This window comes from Mauremys reevesii, linkage group 15 (genome assembly GCF_016161935.1).
Source record: "Mauremys reevesii isolate NIE-2019 linkage group 15, ASM1616193v1, whole genome shotgun sequence".
Classification (NCBI taxonomy): Eukaryota; Metazoa; Chordata; order Testudines; family Geoemydidae; genus Mauremys; species Mauremys reevesii.
In genome coordinates, this window is record NC_052637.1 from 41148286 (window position 1) to 41170600 (window position 22315).

At 47.2% G+C, this 22315-nt stretch overlaps 1 protein-coding gene across 2 annotated transcripts in view; it reads right to left on the reverse strand.

The window, feature by feature from the left end:
• SLC39A11 (solute carrier family 39 member 11) overlaps positions 1-22315 on the reverse strand; it is a 243333-nt gene that overhangs the window by 51189 nt on the left and 169829 nt on the right. For both annotated transcript variants that reach the window (XM_039501621.1, XM_039501620.1), the window contains one exon: positions 10955-11024. In XM_039501621.1, coding sequence (XP_039357555.1) covers positions 10955-11024 — 70 coding nt within the window. The remainder of the gene's footprint in view (positions 1-10954; positions 11025-22315) is intronic.

Sequence of the window (22315 nt, forward strand, 5' to 3'; positions counted from 1 at the left end):
TTGTACACAAAGGAAAAATTCTCTCCCACTGAGATTATACCTGTTTCTTTACCTTCACAATATTTCATCACCTCCCTTTAAGGAGAGGATCCCGGGCAATGAAAGATCAAATGCAATGACCTTCTCACCTAATAAATAAATCAAATCAATCTATAATGAAAACCAAACCTCAAAATAAGAAGCTGTCATTAAAGGGCAATCCTGGAGCTGCTGCTTTGACAGACAAGGTGCACTAGGCAATGGGTGGGAGGAGACGCAGTGATGCATTCTGAACATTGGGTGGCAGCAGACACATAAAAAACAGGCAAAGTTGCTCTGCAAATCTGAGGCGAGAATGGACTTTCTTCATATTAGCAGACTGAAGAGCACTGGAAGCCGGTGAGGCAATTTCAACATGCTTAAAATTAAGCTGGCCCTTCGGACCTTTTACGGAACTAGACTACGTCCTCAAGAGAGCCTGGTGGAAACACCAGAAGTGAAGAGAACACGTTGCAAAGCTTCAGGGGGTTAAAAAGGGGACCAAACTTTGGAATTGTTTTCCTTTTCGCCAAGACTTCCGGGCACTTCAGTCTCTCCAAAACGTACAAAGCCTATCATTGGCTCGGTCTCCTCGTTGCATTTAGTCTTGTGTGTTTGAGCCTTTTACCTAACTGGCCAGAATCACTCACTTTTCCCTAGCCACTTGGAAGCCAAAGTCTTTTTAAAACTTCAGCCCTAGTCCTGCATTTAGATCCACTAGTGTGGGTTCATGGGGCAGACAGAACTATGAATCATCGTACCATGGAAGTGATCCAACTGCCTCTGGGTGCTGAGGGGAAGTCAAGTGGGCAACTAGTACGGCTAGAGGAAAGAGAAACTTTCTGGCCAAGGACGCGAGGGCAATACCCCTATACTTAGGGAAAACGCCCCGGGAACTCAAACTGTTACTGGAACAAAGGGGACCTTGGTGTGCAAGGTCTTGGCCAAAGAGCCACACATGCTAGACACTGCATGGAACTCACTGCACTGACTGAAAAGGATGAAGAGCTGAAGTGACTCGCCTGGGATCTGAACCCAGGTTCCAGGGAGTTGTAATGGCGTGTCACCCACCTCTCACGAGCACCCTTTCTGCTTGGGTGTGCCTGGGGTCTTCAAACAGCCCCGGCCCTGGCATTGGGCTGTACTCCCAGGGCTTCCTTGCTGGAGGCAATGGTTTTGCCCTCTTGGTGTGTTCTGGGCCCAGCTCTCCAGTTCATTTCCCTTTTATTGCTGTACGACTGCAGGCCACCTCCCTAGTGGCCTACTGGAGGGTGGGGGGGAAGGGATACCAGGGCCCACCCGCTACTCCAGATCCCAGCCCAGGGACCCTCAGAATAGCAGCCACAGGCCACCATGTCCCTTTAGCATAATTGCCTTCAGCTCCCTGAGACGCTTCCCCACAGTCCCAGCACTTCTCCCTTACCTCAGGGCGCTTATATGTTCGGGACCAGTAGCCAGCCAGGAGCTCTTCCTCACACTAATATTTTCCACTTTTAAAAAGCAGCTGTGCATGAAAGAGAGACAATTCTGCAGCAGGCTGTGAAGGTTTCATTCTGGGAAACTGCTACTCAGATGAACAGAAGGCGAGAGAGGGAAGAGCCCCAATACACATGCTCCCCTCTCTGCTTCCCTCGACAATGGCATTTTTAAGATCTTTGTGGCATGTCACTTACTGACATGACCTGGAACAAGACACCGAGACTGCCTGGCTAACTAACGGGTTGCCAAACTCCCTGTTTACCCAGAGACCATGACTGCGTGCAGGACAGTCTCTCAACTTGTACCAGTGTGCAACATGTCTGACAGCACTCGGAGTAAATAAAGCCGATTGGGTTTTCCCCTCCACAATACTTCCACTTCAAGAGGCTCTTTCCTCTAGATCTCAAAGTGCTTTACAAACACAAAGCAAGTCTCACAGCCCCACTGCGAAACAGATTGAGACTGTCAACCTCATTTTACACCGTGAGCCTCTGGCAGAACGGGAAATAGACCCCAGGAATCCTGACTGACTGACCTAGGCTTTAAACACAACCGACTTTGCAAAAAGCTGTTTGTACCCCTCATAGCTGGACTGAGCCCAGGCAGTAAGTGATTAAACGTTAGCCGGTCTTGCCGAGACCAAACACACACCAGGAGCGATGGTTAACATCTGTTCTACGTCTCCACCGCTTTCCACAAGGGGGCACCTCAATCATTTTGACATCGGGAAGCCATCACGTTGGGGACAGCAGTGCATTCATTTACCTAATGCCTTGTGTGGGCTCGCCTCTCCTGCAGGAGCAAGACAAAGGATACGTGACAACGCCAGGGTTTTCATTCCATTTATCAGCAGGAGGAATCAAGGTAGAGAAAGGGAATATACCAGCCGAAGACAACACGGTAAGTCATGTGTGATCCCACAGATGGGCACGAATTATTCAACCTGAAGGGAAGCAGGTGCACGAGCTCTCTTCTGTTGCAACAGGCAGCGGTTACGTTTGAAGCACAATCCCTGCTCTCTAGTCTTTGGTCCCCCTCTTGTGACGGGCTCACACACTGCTCTGGGATCCGAAAGTGCAGCGCGCACACAGAGCAAGTGTGTGTTTGGTTTTCCAGGAGAAAATGCAACTGAGAATAACTCAGCGCCACTGAAAGCTGCTGGATCAAGATGCTAGGTCTTGTCCAGGCGAACAGTTAGCGCGCAGCAAGCTGGGGTGTGAATCCGCAGCGTACTCGGGTCCCTGGGACCCCTGCTACTGTGCACTACAAGTTCCCTAGTGCACTTCGATCTACTCCACTCTAAAACAGGAACTTTCACTGGGCTGCAGCAGAGTCCACACTGACAGCCAGCGCATGGCACACTAGTGCTCTTTGGATTCACACGCTAGCTTGCCACGCACCAACTGTTCATTTAGACAAGCCCTTGGGGGATGAAGAGGAAAGCTGGCCTTGTGGTTAAGGCACAGTTCTGGGAAACAGGAGATTTGGGCTCAAGTCCCAGCTCTACCACATACTTCCTGTGTGACCTTGGCCTAGTCACTTAGGGCTGGGTTTTCAGACATGCTGCGTGACCACTGACCACACCTGGAGTGGAGGGTGTTGAGATCCAACCCTTAATCGCTCTGTGCCTCAGTCCCCCAGTCTCTAAAAGGCAAATACCTCCCTGCTGGGAAGATAAATACCTTAGTGCAGAGCTCAAACACTGCCTGGATGGAAGCCACAGAACTGTACACATAGATACGACCTCCCGCCGCAACCCGGGCAAGTATAATTCAAGCCAACTTGGGAGATCATCAAGCTGGGAGAGACGGTTCTCCACAGACTATTCAGCCCTCAGCCTCTCCCCGAGACGGTCAGCAATTAATACCACATATGGTGGTGGCTTTTGCCATGTGGATGCTTATTGTCTAGAAATAAGGAGGGGTGGGGAGAGCTGCCACCTCCTCCCACCGCCAACACACTTCACTTGCTAAAAACCTGGAGCCAAAGTCCAGCTGGCATCCTGGAGAGGATGGCAGCCATACCTCACTGCCATGGCCATCCCTTTGAACGACCCAGGATTTCCATTTTGGCTGGTAAAAGATTAACTCGTCATGGACCTTCGGGGAGAGGGTAGATCTTTATTATCTTGGTTGCTAATTAAATTGAGCATTCTAAGAACTGAACCTTGACAGTGAGTGGGAGAACAGAATGGAGACTTAGAAACAGGTGATCTTGACCTTTTGAGAAGGCAAAGCAAGGCCTAAAAATATCCTCTTGGCTTCTGCTGTTTTTTTTCCCATCACTACCCTCAACAGCTCATTTTTCCCCCCACCGCTATGAAAGGCCACATGGAGCCTGGGGAGGAATCTGAGAATTATTCTCCCCATCTGGAGCTCTCGTGTGTAATGCTCGTAATATAGCTATTGGCAGCACTTTCCTTAAGTTACATGACTCAATTTCACTCTCTCCCTCGACCCATTCCTGAGCTGAAGAATGTTTAATTTTTGATAAAGTATTTCAGTCCTCTGGGAACAGTTCAGTGAGGTTCTTCATGGCCGCATGAGAAAAAGAAAATGATCCTGCGATAGAGATTTGGCCAGATCTATCCAAGGGATTTTTTTTTAAAGGGGGGGGAGGTCAGTATTTTAATTCTTCCCTTTCCCTAATTTAAACGAATAAACACCATTTCTGCAGACACACCAGTTTATGCTAAGAGCTTGACAGATCTCACAAGCTAAGCAGGGCTGGATTAATTTTTGGATGGGAGTTTGCCAAGCAAAGCCTAAAAGCTGCAGCATTAATGATACAATAGGTGGCACTCTTTCCTATGAGTCAGTACTGACTGAAAACCAGAGCCTGGTGTTCGAGGGTATGACATTGCTTCTGTTCTTTGGGGTTTATTAAATTTCCTTTTTCAGGGTTTCTTTTCAGCAATGTTTGAGTTGTATGCAGATGTCCAAAAAAAAAATCAAGGTTTTTCAGGGCTCTTTGTATACTGTAATGAGTAATTGCTTCGTAATGTTTCCTCATACGCCTTAACCGATTAGTGGTTAAAACAGCACAATGTTAAAGCGCACTAGGGAACGTTCAGTGTGCACCCGCAGCATCCACACCAGGGATTCTCAACCAGGGTAACATGTACCCCTGGGGGTACATCAATTCATCTAGATATTGGCCTGGGTTTACAACAGGCTACAGAAAAAGCACTAGCCACATCAGGACACACTAAAATTCCATACAGACAATGACTTGTTTATACTGCGCTGTATACTATACACAGAAAAGTCAGTACAATGTTTGTATTCCAATGGATTTACTTTATAATTCTATGGTAAAAAGGAGAAAGTCAGCAATTTTTCAATAACAGTGAGGCTGTGACACTTTTGTATTTTTATGTCTGATTTTGTAAGCAAGTTGTTTTGAAGTGAGGTGAAACTTGGGGGTCCGCAAGACAAAGACTCCTGAAAGGGGGACAGTCGTCTGGAAAGGTTGAGAACCACTGGTCTACATGGAACAATTAATGCACAACACATTTGTGCGCTTTAAAAACAACACGCCCATAGACCACATTACTGCTCTGTGTAGACAAGCCCTTAGATACATGTAACTATTTCTGGGGTTTTTCCAGTTTTTATCCAATAAACACTTATTCCCCTTCCCCCACCCTTTTTTGGATCGGAGGTATTTTATCAGGGTTTATAACTTAAAACCTCAAATCAGAAGCCTAATGGACATGCCACGTGACCCAGGTCCTCATAATCTATGATCCAAGATCCCAAGGAGGCATTTATGCCAGTGCAGGGAAAGCGAAACTCATTCTCCTAGTCAAGTTCCAAATCTGTCACTCCAACATCATTCTCTGTTGGACAAAGTATGTGTCACTTCCTAATACATGGACTTGTGCAGTCCTGAGCTATTGAACGGTTGCTGCCTTTCACTTCGGAGGGGATAGCACTTCAGTACCACGTCATAGAGAACTTTCCTGTGCACACAGCTTACAGAGTTTTTGCACTGCACAGCCACTCCACAAAAGGCAAGATTATCATTCAGCACAAAGGCAGTTAAACATTATGTTCTAGTAGAAGTTATCAAACCAAATACCCACAGATTTATAAAAAACTCCATTAGCACCACATTGGTCTGTTATGCCCCAGTATGCTGATTGCTCTGAAGTGCAAGTAGGTCCATTTGAGCTAAAAGGAACCCCTCCGTCTATCTTCATCCCACCAGAAGGATGTCTCATCTTTACCTGTCTCCAGTCATGACAAGTCCACTTCCACACCTGGTCAGCTGTTCCACTGCCTTGACTGTCATTAGACTTTATATAGATGGAAGTAGTTCAAGAAGATTGTTTCTTGCCTAGCTGCATTTATTAGCTAACCCAACATTTGCTTTGCCTCTCTACAGTCCGCAGTGGCTGGAGAGAGGGCAGCATTGTTCCTCTCCCCCAAATTCAGCAACGACTTAAAACTCTTGGACCCTTCAACACATACTAGATCAAGCCAGGTCTTGTGCTATCGGCAGATGACATTGTTAAACAGATTGATGGTGATTAAGTTATTTTCCCTTCTTTTTTGCAGCCTGTTAAATTTGCATTGATATTCTTCATGGCCCAGATTCCAGCTTTCATCTAACATGATTAATGCTGCTTTAAATACAGAGAAAGAACCAGCTGCTTTTGGCTTCTTCCCTTTTACTGAGCAGTCTCTGAAGAAAAAAGCCCCTTTGTTAGCACATCTCAGGAGTCTCTATAGACTTTATGAGGAGTCTTTTATTTCTAAAGGTTAGAGAGAGAAGGTTTCTATAAACCAGCATATTGCATTTTTTCTCCCGTACGGATCCAAATTTCCTATATGCCTAGAGTTGCACATTCAGACCAATACTGTTCTATTATCTGTAACTCTCAGTCCTCTGAGAAACATTTGGATATGATTCTGATCATGGCTCCAGGGTGGTTCTGTATATAACACACATGTCCTGTCATGGAGGTTCTCTTGCATTTAAGGTTTTGATTCTGCCTGATGTGGACTTTGCCTCTTTCGAGAATCCGAGGACATGCAGTTCGTATCGAGCCGAAAGAGGAACTTGGGCTGTTCTGAAATCCACATCCAGCTCTAGGCCTGGGACTCCCTCTAAAAATATGGGAGTAATAAGGCTGCTGTGAATCAACATCTCTTTGCTCTATGATAGAGAAAAGCCTTGAGGCTAATTTCGCAGGCTGAATGTGCTGCATATCCCCAGCCACTCCAAGTAACAGGTGGGTCTATTAAATGAATGGCAGGGGGCACTGCTTAGCGGTCATTAGTCTCTGCTATAAAATTCAAATACAAAGCCAGAAGGGTTTGATGACGATTTATTTTAGGCCTTGCGGGAGGTCTGGATTTGAGTCATTTCTCTGCCTTTTGCTTCCCAGGCATACAGGGGCTAGGCGGACTTATGGGGTAGTGCTGTGTACGATCTTGGAGGGCATCGGGGACTGACAGGGGCTGGGAGTACTGTGGGCACACTGGATATGTCTTCACTGCAGAGTTAACTCGAGTTATCGACACTCGAGTCAGCCTAGCGCCGGCAAGGGCAGACACACAGACGACACGCAAGCTGCTTTGTCTACATTGATGCTACGTGTGTGCCACTTAGACTTCTGGGGGCATCCCCCACGGTTCTTAGCACTGCAGTGAAAGCTGAGCTGCTCTAGGTTTCTTGCCCAGTGACGTGTGGGAGCTCTTGCCTGTCCTTTCTGGACACCCGGGGGGAATTGTGGGAAGGCACTGCACCACCACTCAGCTGGAACTAGCCTGAGCCCACACTGCAGCAGGGTTGTGTGGGCAGCTGATGAGTTGTGCTCATTCGAGCTGTAGTTTATACTCCCTGACGGACCAGCCAATCTGAGTTAAAAGCATGGCCACACTCAAGTGAAGGGTGTGAACGGGACTTCAGCTACAACTCAAGTTAACTCGACAGTGAAGTCATATCTGAAGACAAGCTGAGTGTGTCCAGAACCTAGGATAGGTGCAACAGAGTGACTCAGCCCACAGCAAAAACTGATCCCTCTGGCTAACAGCACAGCAGCTGAAGAGAGGGACTTTGCATAGTCAGACGGTATAACGGGAGGAGAGGAGAATGGGTTGGGACAAGAGAGAATATGACATCCCCACAGATTTACAGCTATCAGCAGGCCATTAGCAATAGAATCATAATATATCAGGGTTGGAAGAGACCTCAGGAGATCAACTAGTCCAGGACCAATCCCTAGACAGATTTTTGCCCCAGCTCCCTAAATGGCCCCGTCAAGGATTGAACTCACAACCCTGGGTTTAGCAGGCCAATGCTCAAACCACGGAGCTAGTATACAAGCAAAGTCTGCCTAAGCCCTTTGGCAGATGAGCATCCCAATCCCTGATGAACAATGTGACCAAAGCACAAAGCCGCCACTTGTTCCACAATCCAACCAACTTAGCAGCCGCGGTTCAGTTCTGAACAGGAATAATGGGATTTTGCATAAAAGGACTCGGATATATTGGCACAGATCTGGGGAAGTCCAAAAACCGGCAAGCGTTACTGCAAGTGAAGATGGAGATCTATTGGGAGAGCTGTGTGGAAGCCCAGGAGTGGACTACAAAGAAGACTGTAGATGAGGATCGAGGAGCATCATTACTGCTCCCAATCGAAGAGAAGTTTGCTATAGCAGGTTATATAATTTTTCTCAATCTCCTAAAGCAGGATGCCTGGCAGATGAACGTTCATGAAAGCAGGAGTGATAGCACTGAACTCCTTCAGGAGGTAGGAGAGATGGAAGACTCTCTCATCCAAATTCATTATTTAGGTTAGTGAGATTACTGTGTGCCTTTTAACTCTCCTGGGGGAAAAAGAACCTGCACTAGAAACATACGTCTCTCCAACTCAATTAGATGGTGGCTCTGTGCGAAACAGACTGCAAAGCTGGAAAGGAACAGCAGTCACAACCAAAGGCTCAGCTCAAACTGCAGGGCTGTTTTTCTTTTTAAAGCAAGAAACGACCCGCAGAAGCGAGTCTCAGAGCCAGGTCAATTGACTCAGGCTCGTGCTACAGCACTAAAAACAGCTGCATAATCGTTCCCACTGGGGATGCAGCTTGGGCTCTGAAAACCAGGGAGGGGGTTGGGTCTCTGAGCCCAAAGGGAATGTCTACACAACTATTGGTAGCACCGCAGTGTGAGCTCCAGGAGGTCGGGGTGCCAGACGTGGGCTCTGAGACTCGTGGTTTTTTTTATTTTGTTTTTTGGCAGTGCAGACATACCCTTAAAGAGAAAGATACGTCCTCTCTCATTACTTGCTTGCTGAAAGCTGGAAATGTCTCCACTGGCTGTTGCGAGTGGTTTGTGTTACTCTGACCCGGCTTTGCAATCTCCTTTAAGTTAATATAGCCGGGCCTGAGGAGAAGGACTAGGCCAGCATTTACACGCCAGTTTTATTCCCCAGCTCATGTATCTGCCTACTGGTCTATACCTTATCTACACATTTTAGACTTTCTTCTTCCCTTTACAAGTTTCCCCATGGGCGCTGCTCCACCAGTAAGAGCCTGAGTGCTGATAGCATGCTAGGGTTTTCTACCTTGCCAGGCAGACCTGCCCTGAGCTGGCAGCAATGGTGGGTCATCTTCAGGATGACGAGCATGAGCGAGGCCTTAGCAGCGAGCAGCCCGGAGGGTAGAATTCTCATGTGGAAACAGATTTGTTATCACCCCGCAGCACGGCCTGCTCCTCCTCAGCAGGCGAGCAATACTGACGGAAGCAAGCCAAGAGGCTCCTCCTAGGCAGGCTGCTTAATGTTTTCCACATTTCTGAAGCAGAAAAGGCTACAGAGGGACTCCCCCATCCAGGTCCCCAGTGCAACAGAGCGACGCCCACACAAGTGAGCTGCTCGCTAAGACTGCCCTTCCGTCTATTTGGTTAATTAATCTGAAGTTGCCAGCTCCTCCACCCCCGCCTGGCAGGGCCTCAGGAGCAGAAAGCAGGACGCTGATGCATTCATTTCTGACTAAACCTTGGAGAAAGGCACCCAGAGTAGGAAGAGCCGTCAGAATTTCAGCCATGTCAAATCCAACTCCTCCACACTGGAGACGCGCTGATGAGGGCTTGGAGGAAATTAGAGGCAGCTAAACGATATTATTAAACGAAGGGAAGAGGGGAAAAAGCTGGCACCGCCTGGAAGATCGACGCTTCTCCCCCACCGAGATGCACACAGCTTTCCTATTCATCTCTGACATTAATCATTAACACTCCCAAGGAAAGCAGCGGCTGCTGGGGGCGAGGAGCACTGCACTACGAAACGGTTCAATGGCTGAACATCTCTACGGCAAACATCAGCGTCGCTCAGGTGCTCGTTTATTGGGCATTAGAGCATCACTTTAGCAACTCCTAGCCTTCAGGTGTGCGCACTGGAGAGACGTATGCTCTTGAAAACCCTTCCCTGATTCAGTTTTTCTGTGCTCAAACACCACTCCAAAAATATGCCACGTGTTTAAAATGACCTGACTATGGCTATTGGAAAGCCTGAGCTTTGTGTCCCGGCTAGAATTACTATGACAGAGCGGCATCTCCAAGCAAACCTGGAGTGCTACTTCCTACCAGCTCAGGAAGGCATGGTGCAGCACATAAGAACGGCCACACTGGGTCAGACCAAAGGTCCATCTAGCCCAGTATCCTAAGCCAGGTGCCCCAGAGGCAATGACCAGAACAGGTCATCATATAGAATCATAGAATATCAGGGTTGGAAGGGACCTCAGGTGGTCATCTAGTCCAACCCCCAGACAGATTATTTGCCCCAGATCCCTAAATGGCCCCCTCAAGGATTGAACTCACAACCTGGGGTTTAGTAGGCTAATGCTCAAAACACTGAGCTAGTGAGCCATCCTCTGTCACTCATTCCCAGCTTCTGGCAAACAGAGGCTAAGGACACTCTCCCTGCCCATCCTGGCTGATAGCCTTTGATGGACCTATCCTCCATAACGGATGACATCTGCTCTGCAAGAATCTCTCTGAGGGCCCAATCCTGCAAGCTGCAGAGTATTCTGAGCCCAAATGCCTACATTGCTATTTGACAGCCCTGTAGCCAAGCCGCATGAGCCAGAGTCAGCTGACACGGGCCAGTCGCTGGAATTAAATTGCAGTGTAGAGATGCCTCTAAACAGGCAAATACTATTGGCTCACTGTCCTTTTATCAACTCCTCAGCTCTGCCTGCCGGAGCAGTAGTGGAAAGCACTTTCAGAGAGTGGGCATCGCTGACAAAAACTTTTCAACTGCAGCCAATAGAAAAGTCCAAGAGCAGTAAGCATTTCTTCGGTTTTCCAGACCAATTTAAACTAACCCATACTCCTATCTCCAACCACGCTGTAAACCTTCACACACCATTCTGAGATCAAGAATAATATTTCTGAGAGGCAAGAGTGTGCATAAAGCTTCCAATGTCAGGATCAGAAACACCCATGTAGCTTACCTGGCACTTTCAAAAGTTGCAGATGCTGACTTCCCAATAGCCCCAAATCCAACTCCAACAGCTAGACCCTCTGAAAGAGAGAGAGAGAAACAAAAGTTAAAAACTCAGATCAGTCAAGGAGCTAGATAGACCAAGCCTCTGCTAGACTAGGTAATCACAACAGTCCCTTCTGGCCTATAATCTATGAATGTGCTGAAATCAAGATCAGGGATGTGGGCTGATCTTCCAATTTAGCTCCCATCATTCTTCGAATGGCTGTTAAACCCATGTCATTTATTTTCCTTTTTACAATTGAGATGAGGTGCTCAGATACTGTGGCGCTGTGCACCACAGAAATGTCAAATCAATCAGTCAGGCTCTCGGTGGAGAATTAAGAGGCTTTGCCATCAGCACATTTCCTCCTCCTCGTGAATAGTCAGACAAATGCCATACACGCTCTCACACAGGGCCCGTCCAGTATTCTACAGTCCAAAATGTTACAGATTACAACAGCTACAAGAGCGCTGGGCAGTTTCTGTAGAGCCATGTTGTATTTTTCACATGCTCTCTCTCACACACACGGAACAAAGCCCCATGGCACATCCTGGGCAAAAACATGCTACCGTTGCTGAGCACATTTCTTTATGAGTTACCGATGGCTCATAGAGACTTGTTTCCTTAAGTGGTGGGACAGAAATCTGCGGTAAGCTAACTTCATTTACCTTGCTCCATCCTAACATGTTGCATCTACAATACAGCAACAGAGAGATAAGAGACATATTCACGGTGTGGTTGATTGGTAGGTTACTGAAACACACCAATTCTCAACTCTCTGCAAGGAGCTCCTCCAGCAGGTGCATTTTCTTTCCTACAGGAGTCACAAAGCTGTCTAATTACAGTGGCCACACAGTCTAATAGGAGAGAATGGTGGTTAGATCTTCAGGCAGGTGCAGGAGGCCTGCAATTTGACATCATTATGTACCTTTGGTTCCAGCCCCAGAAGTGATGCTTGCTGCACCTCCTGGATAATTAGCCTATTCTTCTCAGTTCACTTCTTGCCTTTTCGATTTTCTTCACAAACTCTCCCCAACCGCTCCCTCCCCAGCAATTATTTTTCTTCTTTCAAAACAAAAATTATTCTCTACAGTTTCAGAGCAATGTTTCTTTACAGTTCACTTTAAAAAAAAAAAAAGAACAGGAGTACTTAGTCTTTAAGGTGCCACAAGTACTCCTGTTCTTTTTGCGGATACAGACTAACACGGCTGCTACTCTGAAACCTTTTTTTTTTTTTTTTAAGTCTGCCATTGCTTCTCTCCAAGCGAGAGAGAGAGCAAAAATAAAAATAAAATTGGACTTGCTTGTATAATTTGACGCTGGAGTAAAAGAGGGTTTTTCACAACCTGACAGAGATAAAATGGCTGACTTCTACTGGGCAGGCATCTTGACGCAACATTCAAGATGGCGGAACTTTGATTAAGCTCCCAATAGTCTGGACACTTCTCTGAAACTTAACTGAACTTTGAGTGTCAGAAAACTACAGCTCAAAGTCTCAGAGGAGCAGGGTCTTTTCATGACGATGGTGGTCTTTCACCTTACTAGTCAGCTGGAAAAACATAACTGCTCGTTTCATAGATTTGGGCGTTTCCGTTTCACCCTCTCCCCACTCCAAGCTGAAAATGCAGAAGTTGAAACAGAGGTCGTGGGACCTCAAACTTTGGGTTGAATTTTGGGCAAAGATATAGGAAAAGGCCAGAGAACCCCAAAGCAGCCAGCTCATCCTAACTGTAAGGCTACAGAGTTATAAATCTTTAAGTGTCCACTGACGAATAATACTGTTGTATGGTAATTCCACTGAGTGGAACGGAGTTACTGCAACCTGAGATCCAACACTAATGTGATGGGCACACTACAATGCCAAAGCCAGATAGACAGTACCCTTGTGCAGAATGCCAATAGAGCCTCCACAAGGTGTTTAAGAATATCCCCCCTGGAATATATGCAGACAACATGAGATGTGAACAGAGAGCTGATAGAATGCTGCTACTTCCAAATAGTTTGCACCTGCAGATGATAAAGAGCTTAGCAGCTACATCCCTGTTTCACATTCACACAGCAGGGTGGGTGGTTCAGCAAAACCATTTGGGATTTTCCACTTTAAAAACAATGAATGGCTCGGAGCTGGGTCTTTGAATGAAGCCATTGAGATGGTTTGGATGGCTGCGACCCTGAAGCTACCTTTCTGAGCTGTGACGGGGAACAGGAGTGAATCTCCCAGAGGGCAGAACTCAAGTACCTGAAGCACTGACGTGATTAAATTCTGGAAAGAGCCTAGACACCGGGTAAGAAAAACGCAGTAATTACCACGCTCTGAAGTGGGAGTCAAAAGGAGTGAAAGAAACTTGCTGGTGAAATTAATGAAAGAGAAGCACAAATTGCACATACACAGAAACACAAATAATGGGGAATTAAGATCAACAGATGGAGCGTGGGGAACTGCTTGCTGGGTGGAGAAGCCGCAGAGTGAGGATGGAAGCTGTACTGTGGACCAGGTGCTCTACCAAAGTGTAAAATTAGGAAGGTAATGAACAGAAATTGGCAGTGGCCACAGGCTCATTCCACTCACAACTGGGAGAAGAGAGAATCTGAAAGTCTCTCAATTAATCACTGTCCAGATTCATAACTACCCTCCGTCCCCCAACAAACACACTGTCAGAGACCTGAATAGTTCCACCCCACATTCTTCCTAATTCCTGCCTGTCCATCCTGGATGCAAATAGAATGGATATAATGACATGCACGTGCACCCAAATACATGTGGCATGCGCATACACAGAGCCGAGAATTTATCTGCAATATTGAAAAAGCGACCACATAACAAAACATCAGCTACGGAAGAGGCTGAAGAAAAGTGGTGATGTCAAAGCACCTTAAGCATATTCATTTATGCAACCCCCATGTGAAGCAGTTAAATACGATCATCCCCACTTTACAGACGAGCAAACAGGCACAAAGGAAGGTTCAGTGAAAAAAAATAACGTGCTATCAACCTCACCGTGTTCAGAGTTCAATGCAAAATCAGCCTTTTTCCTTCTCTAAAATGTTTCACAAAACCAAGCTACTACTTCTACAGGCTGGGAAGGAAGGGAGAGAAAAAGACGGCTGTTTCTATTTTCACTGTTGAGGAGGTGCTCAGATACGACGGTCTTGGAGGCCAAACAAACACAGGACTTAGATATGAGGGCAGAAGGATACAGGGAAGCACAGAAACATCATTACAATTTAAGACCCAAGCCAATAAGCAATCCCAGTTTTCTGGTTTTGGGGACGCCCCTCCCTCACCAGGTTTCAGAGCTCAGGCTCCAACCAGAGCCCAAATGCCCTAGACTGATATTTTTAGCCCCATACTGTAAGCCCAAGTCAACTGACCCGGGCTCCGAGACTCTCTGTTTCTAACCTTTTGCTGTGTAGCCATACCCTGAGAATACTGAAGCAGGTTAGGGGGCAACTTCTCCTATGCAATCACATGAAAATGTTGTCTGGTGTATTAGTCTTCTAGATTACAGAGAAGTTGATTCTACTGCCTTAGACAGCTCACATGAGGCGTGTTCACAGGCCACTGCAACACAAATCTATTAGAAGCGCTACAGAACATATGAGCCTTCGAGAGACAAGGTGGGGGAGGTAGTATCTTTTATTGGATCTACTTCTGCTGGTGAAAGTGACAAGATCTCTGTAGTTTGAAAGCTTCTCTTTCACCAACAGAAGTGGGTCCAATAAAAGGTATTACCTCCCCCAACTTGTGTGTCTCTCATCCTGGGATTAACACAGCTACAAAAACTTTGTAAACAACACATGAACCTTTCAGAAATTACAACGAGAAGCAGTTAAATACACAAAAATGCAATAATCAGGGTTTAGGAGCACAGCCTTGCTAAGCGTTGGAAAGGATTTGGAGCTCTTATGAATTGGATCAAAGCCCAGCTACTTTAAAGTCAGCGTCTGTGCCTAAGACTACCTGCAATGTTGCCTTCCTCCCTGGGGCAGTGCAGATCACAAAGACCAGACCGAAGCATAAGAGAGCCAGGGATAAAGAATTCACCAACAAGGGGACCCACATGGAAAAATAAATTTCCAAAGGCGATTAGATGCATCGAAAGTCAACGGCCATTGGGAAATACTGCAAAACCTTGTCATCTGAATACACTTTCCCACCTATAACTAGAATGACATTCACAACATCAACTACTACATATCCCTACCTTCCCTTTCAAAAAACCTCTACTCTGAGCAGAATGTCCTATAACCTGGTAAAAATTACTGGCACTGGATTACCGGCAAGGGCGACTGGGTGATGGAGCCCAAAACTCCATGAGGTCCACTAGGGACTTTGTTATTGCCAATCTATTGTACATGGCAGTCATTCAGGTGCTTCAGTGACACTGGCAGAACTAAACCCTAAATTAAAATAACTAGGGTTTCACTTAATCCCAGTCCCACAGGAGCAGTACAGATCCAGTTTAAACAAACCCAAACTGGAGGTGAATTTAATGCTGGTAGAAAAACAGTGACCACATCAGCTTCGCTGGAACGGCCCCATCAATACTCCTCCCCATGAGGAATAGACTGGAGGGTCAAGAGGTTACTTCAGTCTCTAGGGCTCATTCAGAATTTGGACTCTCTCTCCTGCATTTGTGACACAGTCAGCTGTCCATGGGGACTTTTTCACACTCGGCAATGAACATTCAGCATCATCTGTATTGGAAAGTTGGGAACCTTGGCGATCACAAATGCAGGAGAGAAGTGGGACAGGCATTCTAAATGCATGGTATCTATCACAGCAACTAGCTGAGAATGTTTCCTCTGCCAAATACATTTTTCAGAGCACCAGCAAAAGTGTGTGTGTGTGTGTGTGTGTGTGTGTGTGTGTGTGTGTGTGTGTGTGTGTGTGTGTGTGTGTGTGTGTGTGTGTGTGTGTGTGTGTGTGTGTGTGTGTGTGTGTGTGTTTCAGTCTAAATCTCAGATTTTCCTCTGCCACCGGAGAATTCTCCTAGGTAGCTGGAAAATCTGGACATCCCATAGGAACAAAAAAAATACTCCGAGTGTGTCATTCAGAGCTAAATACCATCCCAGTCTAATTGAGCACTCCATATCTATAAGTCATTCCTTGGTAGCTGGAGTCTCTCTGTATTTTTAACGTGGACTGTTTTCGTGCGCAAGCTCTTTGCCTGCGACGGTGCAGCGTTGGCTCATGTTTCCCGTCAGATGTCACACGTTACATGGTTTGCGTTTTTCTGAAGTACCTGGAGCAAAGGTGCATGATCACTCCTACACAAAACACCAGTCTGATGCAGAGGTGCTTACTGCTCACAACTCCGCTGACATCAGTGGGTGCTTTACCTAGGCCAGCGAAGGGAGCACAATGCACTGCCACAAAACACACGGGTTTCAAAGCTCCCCAGGCATAAAACGACCAGGCCTTCAAAATCCTTGACAATGTTTGGCTGCTGGTGTGCTGAGAACATCACCTGTCATGCTGACCAGCATTGTCTCCTCCTTATTTCTTGTACCCTCTCCTGTCTGTATCTACCTAGTGTGTTTTGTGGAAGCTCTGTGAAGCAGGTACTGTCTTTTTTGTTCTGTATTTGCACAGCACCTAGCACAATGGGATCCTGGCCCATGACGGAGGTTCCCAGATGCTCTAATGATACAAATAATAAAAAGCACCATAAACATGGCTTAGCTGTGATATTTGCTTGCACCACGCTGTTTCCGTGTGTTTATCAGCTAGAGCGAAAATCCTGAAAAACTCAGTTTAAGAACCTGTGTTTGTGAACAATTTTCCTCCCGCAATTCAAACCAAGGCAACTGGAGGATTCTGGCACGTTCTTGTAACACAATTACTCGACCTTAGGCTGTCTTTCTCATGCTTGGCAGAACTCTGGAAAGGTTCTGGCAAATGGGAACTAAGTGATTGATTCTTTCATTAGCCAGATGAACCAAGCAGGGAAAAAGAGAGGCAATAAGCAAAGTGGAACATTTCCTAAGAGCGCAGGATAAAAGCTACTGCAAGTTAATTTGTGCTTCCTTGACGCTGGATTCCTGCATTCTCCAAATGGTTGACATGCTGGGTGGAAACCGCGAGTGAACAGCCCTCCAGGGGAGGATATGGTCCTGCCTGAGAGATGGCTCCCTGTAAGGTGAAATGGGTACTGTAACATCTCCCCCACCCAAAAGCCTACGCTACCTTGACAGGGTCAGAACTACCCCAACCTCCACCTGTCTCTCTTTTCCTGCAGGTGAACTGCAGCCGGGCTCAATGGGAATTATTCCCCTCAACCCGCACTCAGGAAAGAAGCTTTCCCTTTCCAGTACCTCTTGCACGTCTATTGACTGGTTTTAGCAACTGGATGCTCCTCTCTCTGCAACAGCCACGTTCTGAGCTACGGGACAACACAGCAACCCCCACAGCACCTGTTCCCCCTTGTGGCGACATGAGGTTACTTCTCACACAGGAAGTGGTGCCATTTACATGAGGCTGGCTCCCTTTTCAGCCAGAGAGAATCCTGTAGCTTCCCAACACGATTCAGTATTCATAGAATGAGACCACTTCCCTTGAAAAGGCTTTTAGACATATAGGGTTGTATAACTTGACTTCTAGCTGTTAAGTTCCTTGATTAATCTACTTGCTGGAGTGTTACACTAAGGATCTCTGGACCCCAGGACAGCTCAGACACCAAGATGCATTGCTCTTTACCGTAACAGTTCATCGCTATATATTATGCCTTTCATTCCCCAATGCTGGTCTCTACTGTGAGGAGCTGAAAGCCTACAATACTGAGGGGTGAAATTCCATGTGCATTTGCAGGTAGCTATTTCCCCAGAACACCTCCCACTTCACAGTGCTGAATAAAACTCCTAACAGCAAAGGGTCTACTCAATAGAACAGGTTCCCAAGGGAAGGGGAGCAAACACTATCACTTGGGTGGCTTACGAGCAGACAGGACAAAGCTGTAGTAGACCCATCCTGCAGGAGAAATTCCACCCCCCCTCCAATTTTTAGAATTCTATGAGTTTGGTGCAGTTGGTAGCCTGCACCCCAGGACTGGAAGAGCAGGAGATGCTGCCGTTGAAGCTACATACATGTGCACTGGCAGAGGGGCAGTTTGCACTGGGTCAGCCTACTTGTTGTGCCACTAAATAGAAAGGACTTCAGGCTCCATGCTGTCAATTTGGCACCTTTCACCAGAGCTACAGGAGAAAAATGAAGCAAAAGACAACCATCTCAGCTGTTGCCAAGAGAGTGCTTATTTAGCCTAAGCAATGGGATTTTGCCTCTCTCTTGGGCTTGCATGGTTTTACACGTCAAGATGTCTTCTCCTTATAATGCATTAACCCGGGATCATGGACCAATCCTGCACTAAAACAACAGGATCACCACCAAGCCTTTTGGGATTGCTATGTTTTTGCAGAGAGAGGCTTGCAACCTAGTTCCTTATCCAGAACAAAGGTTTCAAAACAGCAAACATCATGATAGTTACAACGCTGAAGGATCCCTACACAGAAAAGCCTAACAAGTGACTGGTGGTAGCTTGCTACATAGATATGGGGCATGGAGTACCATGGCAGTGTAGATGCTCACAAGCACAGTTTCTCAGAACATGGACACTCAGAGTACATGCACATTCAGTCTGACCCCAAAGCCCGTGCAAGTCAATGCATTAACTTCAATGGGCTTGAAATCAGGTCCTTCATCACGTCATCTCCCTCCCGCCACATTTATGAGCTCAGAGCACTCTGACCTTACACGCATGCCAGGCTCACAGCAAACATCGGAGAACTCTAGATAAAGTCATACAGGACACACTGGATCGTGCCATGACTTCAATGTGTGATTAGAGCCTGGAAATGGAGTTTCAGGTGCGGGTCCATGTTTGTCTCCTCTCAGGCACTCCAGATCAAATTATGCCCCATTTACAAGTAAAGGGATGTTCTGTCTAACGTCCAGCCCTGCAATCTCATCCCAGGATCACTTATCTAGTTAGGGCACAATGGAGACATCCCCCTCAAGGTAAAGATGCTGCAACCAGAAGTTAGTGAGCAATTCTGCAGATGGTGTGGCACTCAGGAAGGGTGCCCTGCTCACTCTGCCATAGCAGTGCTGACTCTGCAGAGCTACCAGGTGTAAGGAGAAGTAAACAATTGATTTTTCCTCAATAAAACAAGCAGGACTGAATCTAGGCATGCACAGGAAGCAGACCAGTATAGACAGATGGTGGCATTTTCACACAGTCACTCTTCGAACCACAGTCTACAAGAGAATCACTGCTCCTCCCACTGCAGCACGGCACCAGGCACAGAATACAAATATTACTCCTGGGGAAATTCTGCGCCACTGCACGTGCGCAGAATTCATGTCCCCCATAGATTTGTTTCCCCACAGAAAAATGACTTTCTAACAGGAAAGCAAAAGGAAGCTGCAAGAGCAATCACACGCTACTCCCTAGCAGTGCAGGTACATTGTGTCAGGCACCCAGAGCAGCTGGAGGAGAGGTAAATCACCACGGGGATGGGGACATCCCAGCCAGTGGCTCCTACCCTGAGTCAGGATCAGCTGCCAGTCCCGGCTGGGCTGGAGGAAGGAGAGGACAGGACTTCCTCTTCCCCTGCAAGGACTGGCTGGGGCTGTGTCAGACCCACCCCCAGCTGAGGGAAGCTCAGTATCCTCCCCTGCTTCCTGTTCCTATCGCTCCACAGTTGTGGGGTGGGAGGGTCACTGTATGAGGTGCTGCTCCCCTACCCTCCCAACCTTCCCTACCCAGACACCCCTGCCAAACCTCACCCCATACACCCAGAACCCCCCCAGCACTCCATACCCGAACCCCACCCCACTGAACCTCAACCCCTGCACCTGGAGTCTCCCGGCACCCAGACCCCCTGCCTCTGGACCCCCACCCTTGCACTCCAAACCACTCCCCAGTGAGCACCCTGCACTCAACCCCCCCCACCCTAATGAGCCCTCCCCACACCACCCTGAGCCCTCCACATCCAGACACCCACACCCCTGACCCCCAACAAGCTGCACCCAGACTCCCCCACTGAGACCCCCACACACAGACCCCTCCCCTCCACTGAGCCCCAACCACCTTACCTGGAAGTCCCTGCAGAGTCCCATTGCCCCTGCCCTTGGAAACTCACCTCAATGAGCCTCTGTGGATCCAGATCCCCCCACACCTAGATGACCCCCCCGAGCTGCCTGCACCCTGATTGTCCCGCACAGAACCCTCTCACCCCACACCTGGATCCTCCCCACACTGAGCCCCTTCACACTTGGATCCTGCCTGGTTGAGCCTGCCTGCCCCGCACCTGGTGCACACAGGCAGGGCCCCAGGGTGTTTCTGCACAGGCCCAGGCCTTGTGCTGTGTCAAGGTTGGGTGCAGCCCCACCGCTGAGTCCATGTCCCAGGGGTGGGGGGGGCTGCAGGGTGATCTTCCACGTTCGTGTAGCCAGTGGCCTGTGCTCCCCACTGCCATGCTAGAGTCTCTCCATTTATTTATTAATAAATAAAACTTGCAGAATTTTAAAATAGTGTGTGCAGAATTTTTAAATTTTTAGTGCAGACATTTAATTTTTTTGGCACAGAATGCCCTCAGTAATTAAATATATATATTTATATATCTCCCCGTCCTTTGGTGCTCTGCACACCTTGCATGAGGCAACACACTCCTATGGTAAAGCCCTTATACCAAGCACATTATAAACCCGAGGTGCAAGAGCTAGTGGTCTGAGCACAAAACTGAGAACCAGGAATCCATGAGTCACAACCCCAGTTCTGACCCTGGGCAAGCCTTGGTGTCTCCGCCTCGGTTTCCCCATCTGTAAAATCAGGATAACAGTACTAACAGTGGTATTGTGAGGAGTAAATAATGCTTGTAAAATGTTCTGAAGATTAAAAAGCTCTCTCTAAGATCTACTATAATATGACTGAAGGACAATACTACCTCGCATACGTTTGGGGATATTTAAGGACTCTGAATGACTCAGATGTTAAATCAACCCCTGATTAAGAGGCCCATTCCCTCCCCCTAATCCTAGCTAGCATAATTAATACAGGTATCACATTTAATTATGATAATTTCATGGTGGCAACACTGCAATCTCCCTGAGCTTCTTTATTACTGAGTTGCATATAAGATCTCACGCTGCAGGAGAAGCAGTGTCAATGGATTCTCTCTCTTTCTTGCACACATGCACGCACCTGTTCCAGCTGGTTTGTTTTTGTAGGGTTGCTTGACAGCACTGATTTGTAAACACTGTTTGCTACCATAGGGTTTCTTGGGGGTGTCAAGCCATGCACCCCCAATATTTATTACTGAAGGATAATACTGAATAATTGTATAGTAACCAGTGTCCACTATACTTGTAAGTTAGCAAAGTCTCTTGTTACCTGTTAAGAAACCTCTGCATCTTTGCTTGGGGAGTAAAACACCCCCAGCTTCCGTGTACTGCACAGGTCCCATCTTAGCAACGTATCTGGCCCCCATTACCAAAGTGTCTGTGCACCTCCCAGTCTTTAATGCAATTATCCCCACAGGTCGGGAAGGGAGTACTATTCTCTTTGTGACAAAGGGGAACTCTGAGCCACAGAGAGAGGAGGTGGCTTGTGCAGAGGTAATCTGTAAATTTAACCCAGTACTGTTGAGTCCCAGGCTAGCACCCTAACCACTCGTCCACCTTGCTCCTTCAGGGGCTAGGAAGAGGCGGGACTAGTTCTGATTCTATTCCACTCAGTGATGTGAGCTTAAAATTCTCTGCTCCACAGATCCACAATTCTTTGTGCTGCTGCAATAACCCAGAGGTTCTCTTCTTAACGTACACATACACACACACTTGAATGCCACTAAAGAGGAACGAAGCTTAAAAACTTCATTCTGGAAGTTATACCGAGATAACCCAAAAATTAATTAACGCCAGAAGCCAATGAACATCACTTAACAAATATGCCTTTGAATCCTGCTGATCTGCATGGTGGATCTGACGGGAACAGCAACAGGAGAAATCAGATCTGTTTAACTGGGTCCTTTTAGCCAGAGAAGAGACCAGCAAGAATTGATAAAAATGAGTGACCAGGCTCAAATTTCAGTAGGATGAGTTTTGGTGCTACACCTTTCCTGGGAAGGGCAGTGGCACAGCGTGACCTTTCTAAGGGCTTGTCTACACTTACAGCGTTGCAGCTGTGCTTAGTGAAGACGCTACCTATGCCGACAGAGGAGCTTCCCGACAGGCAGTAGCTACGTAGATGGGAGAAGCCCTCCCATGGACATAGCACTGTCTACACTGGGGAGTTATGTGGGTATAACTACATCACTCAGGGGAGTGAATTT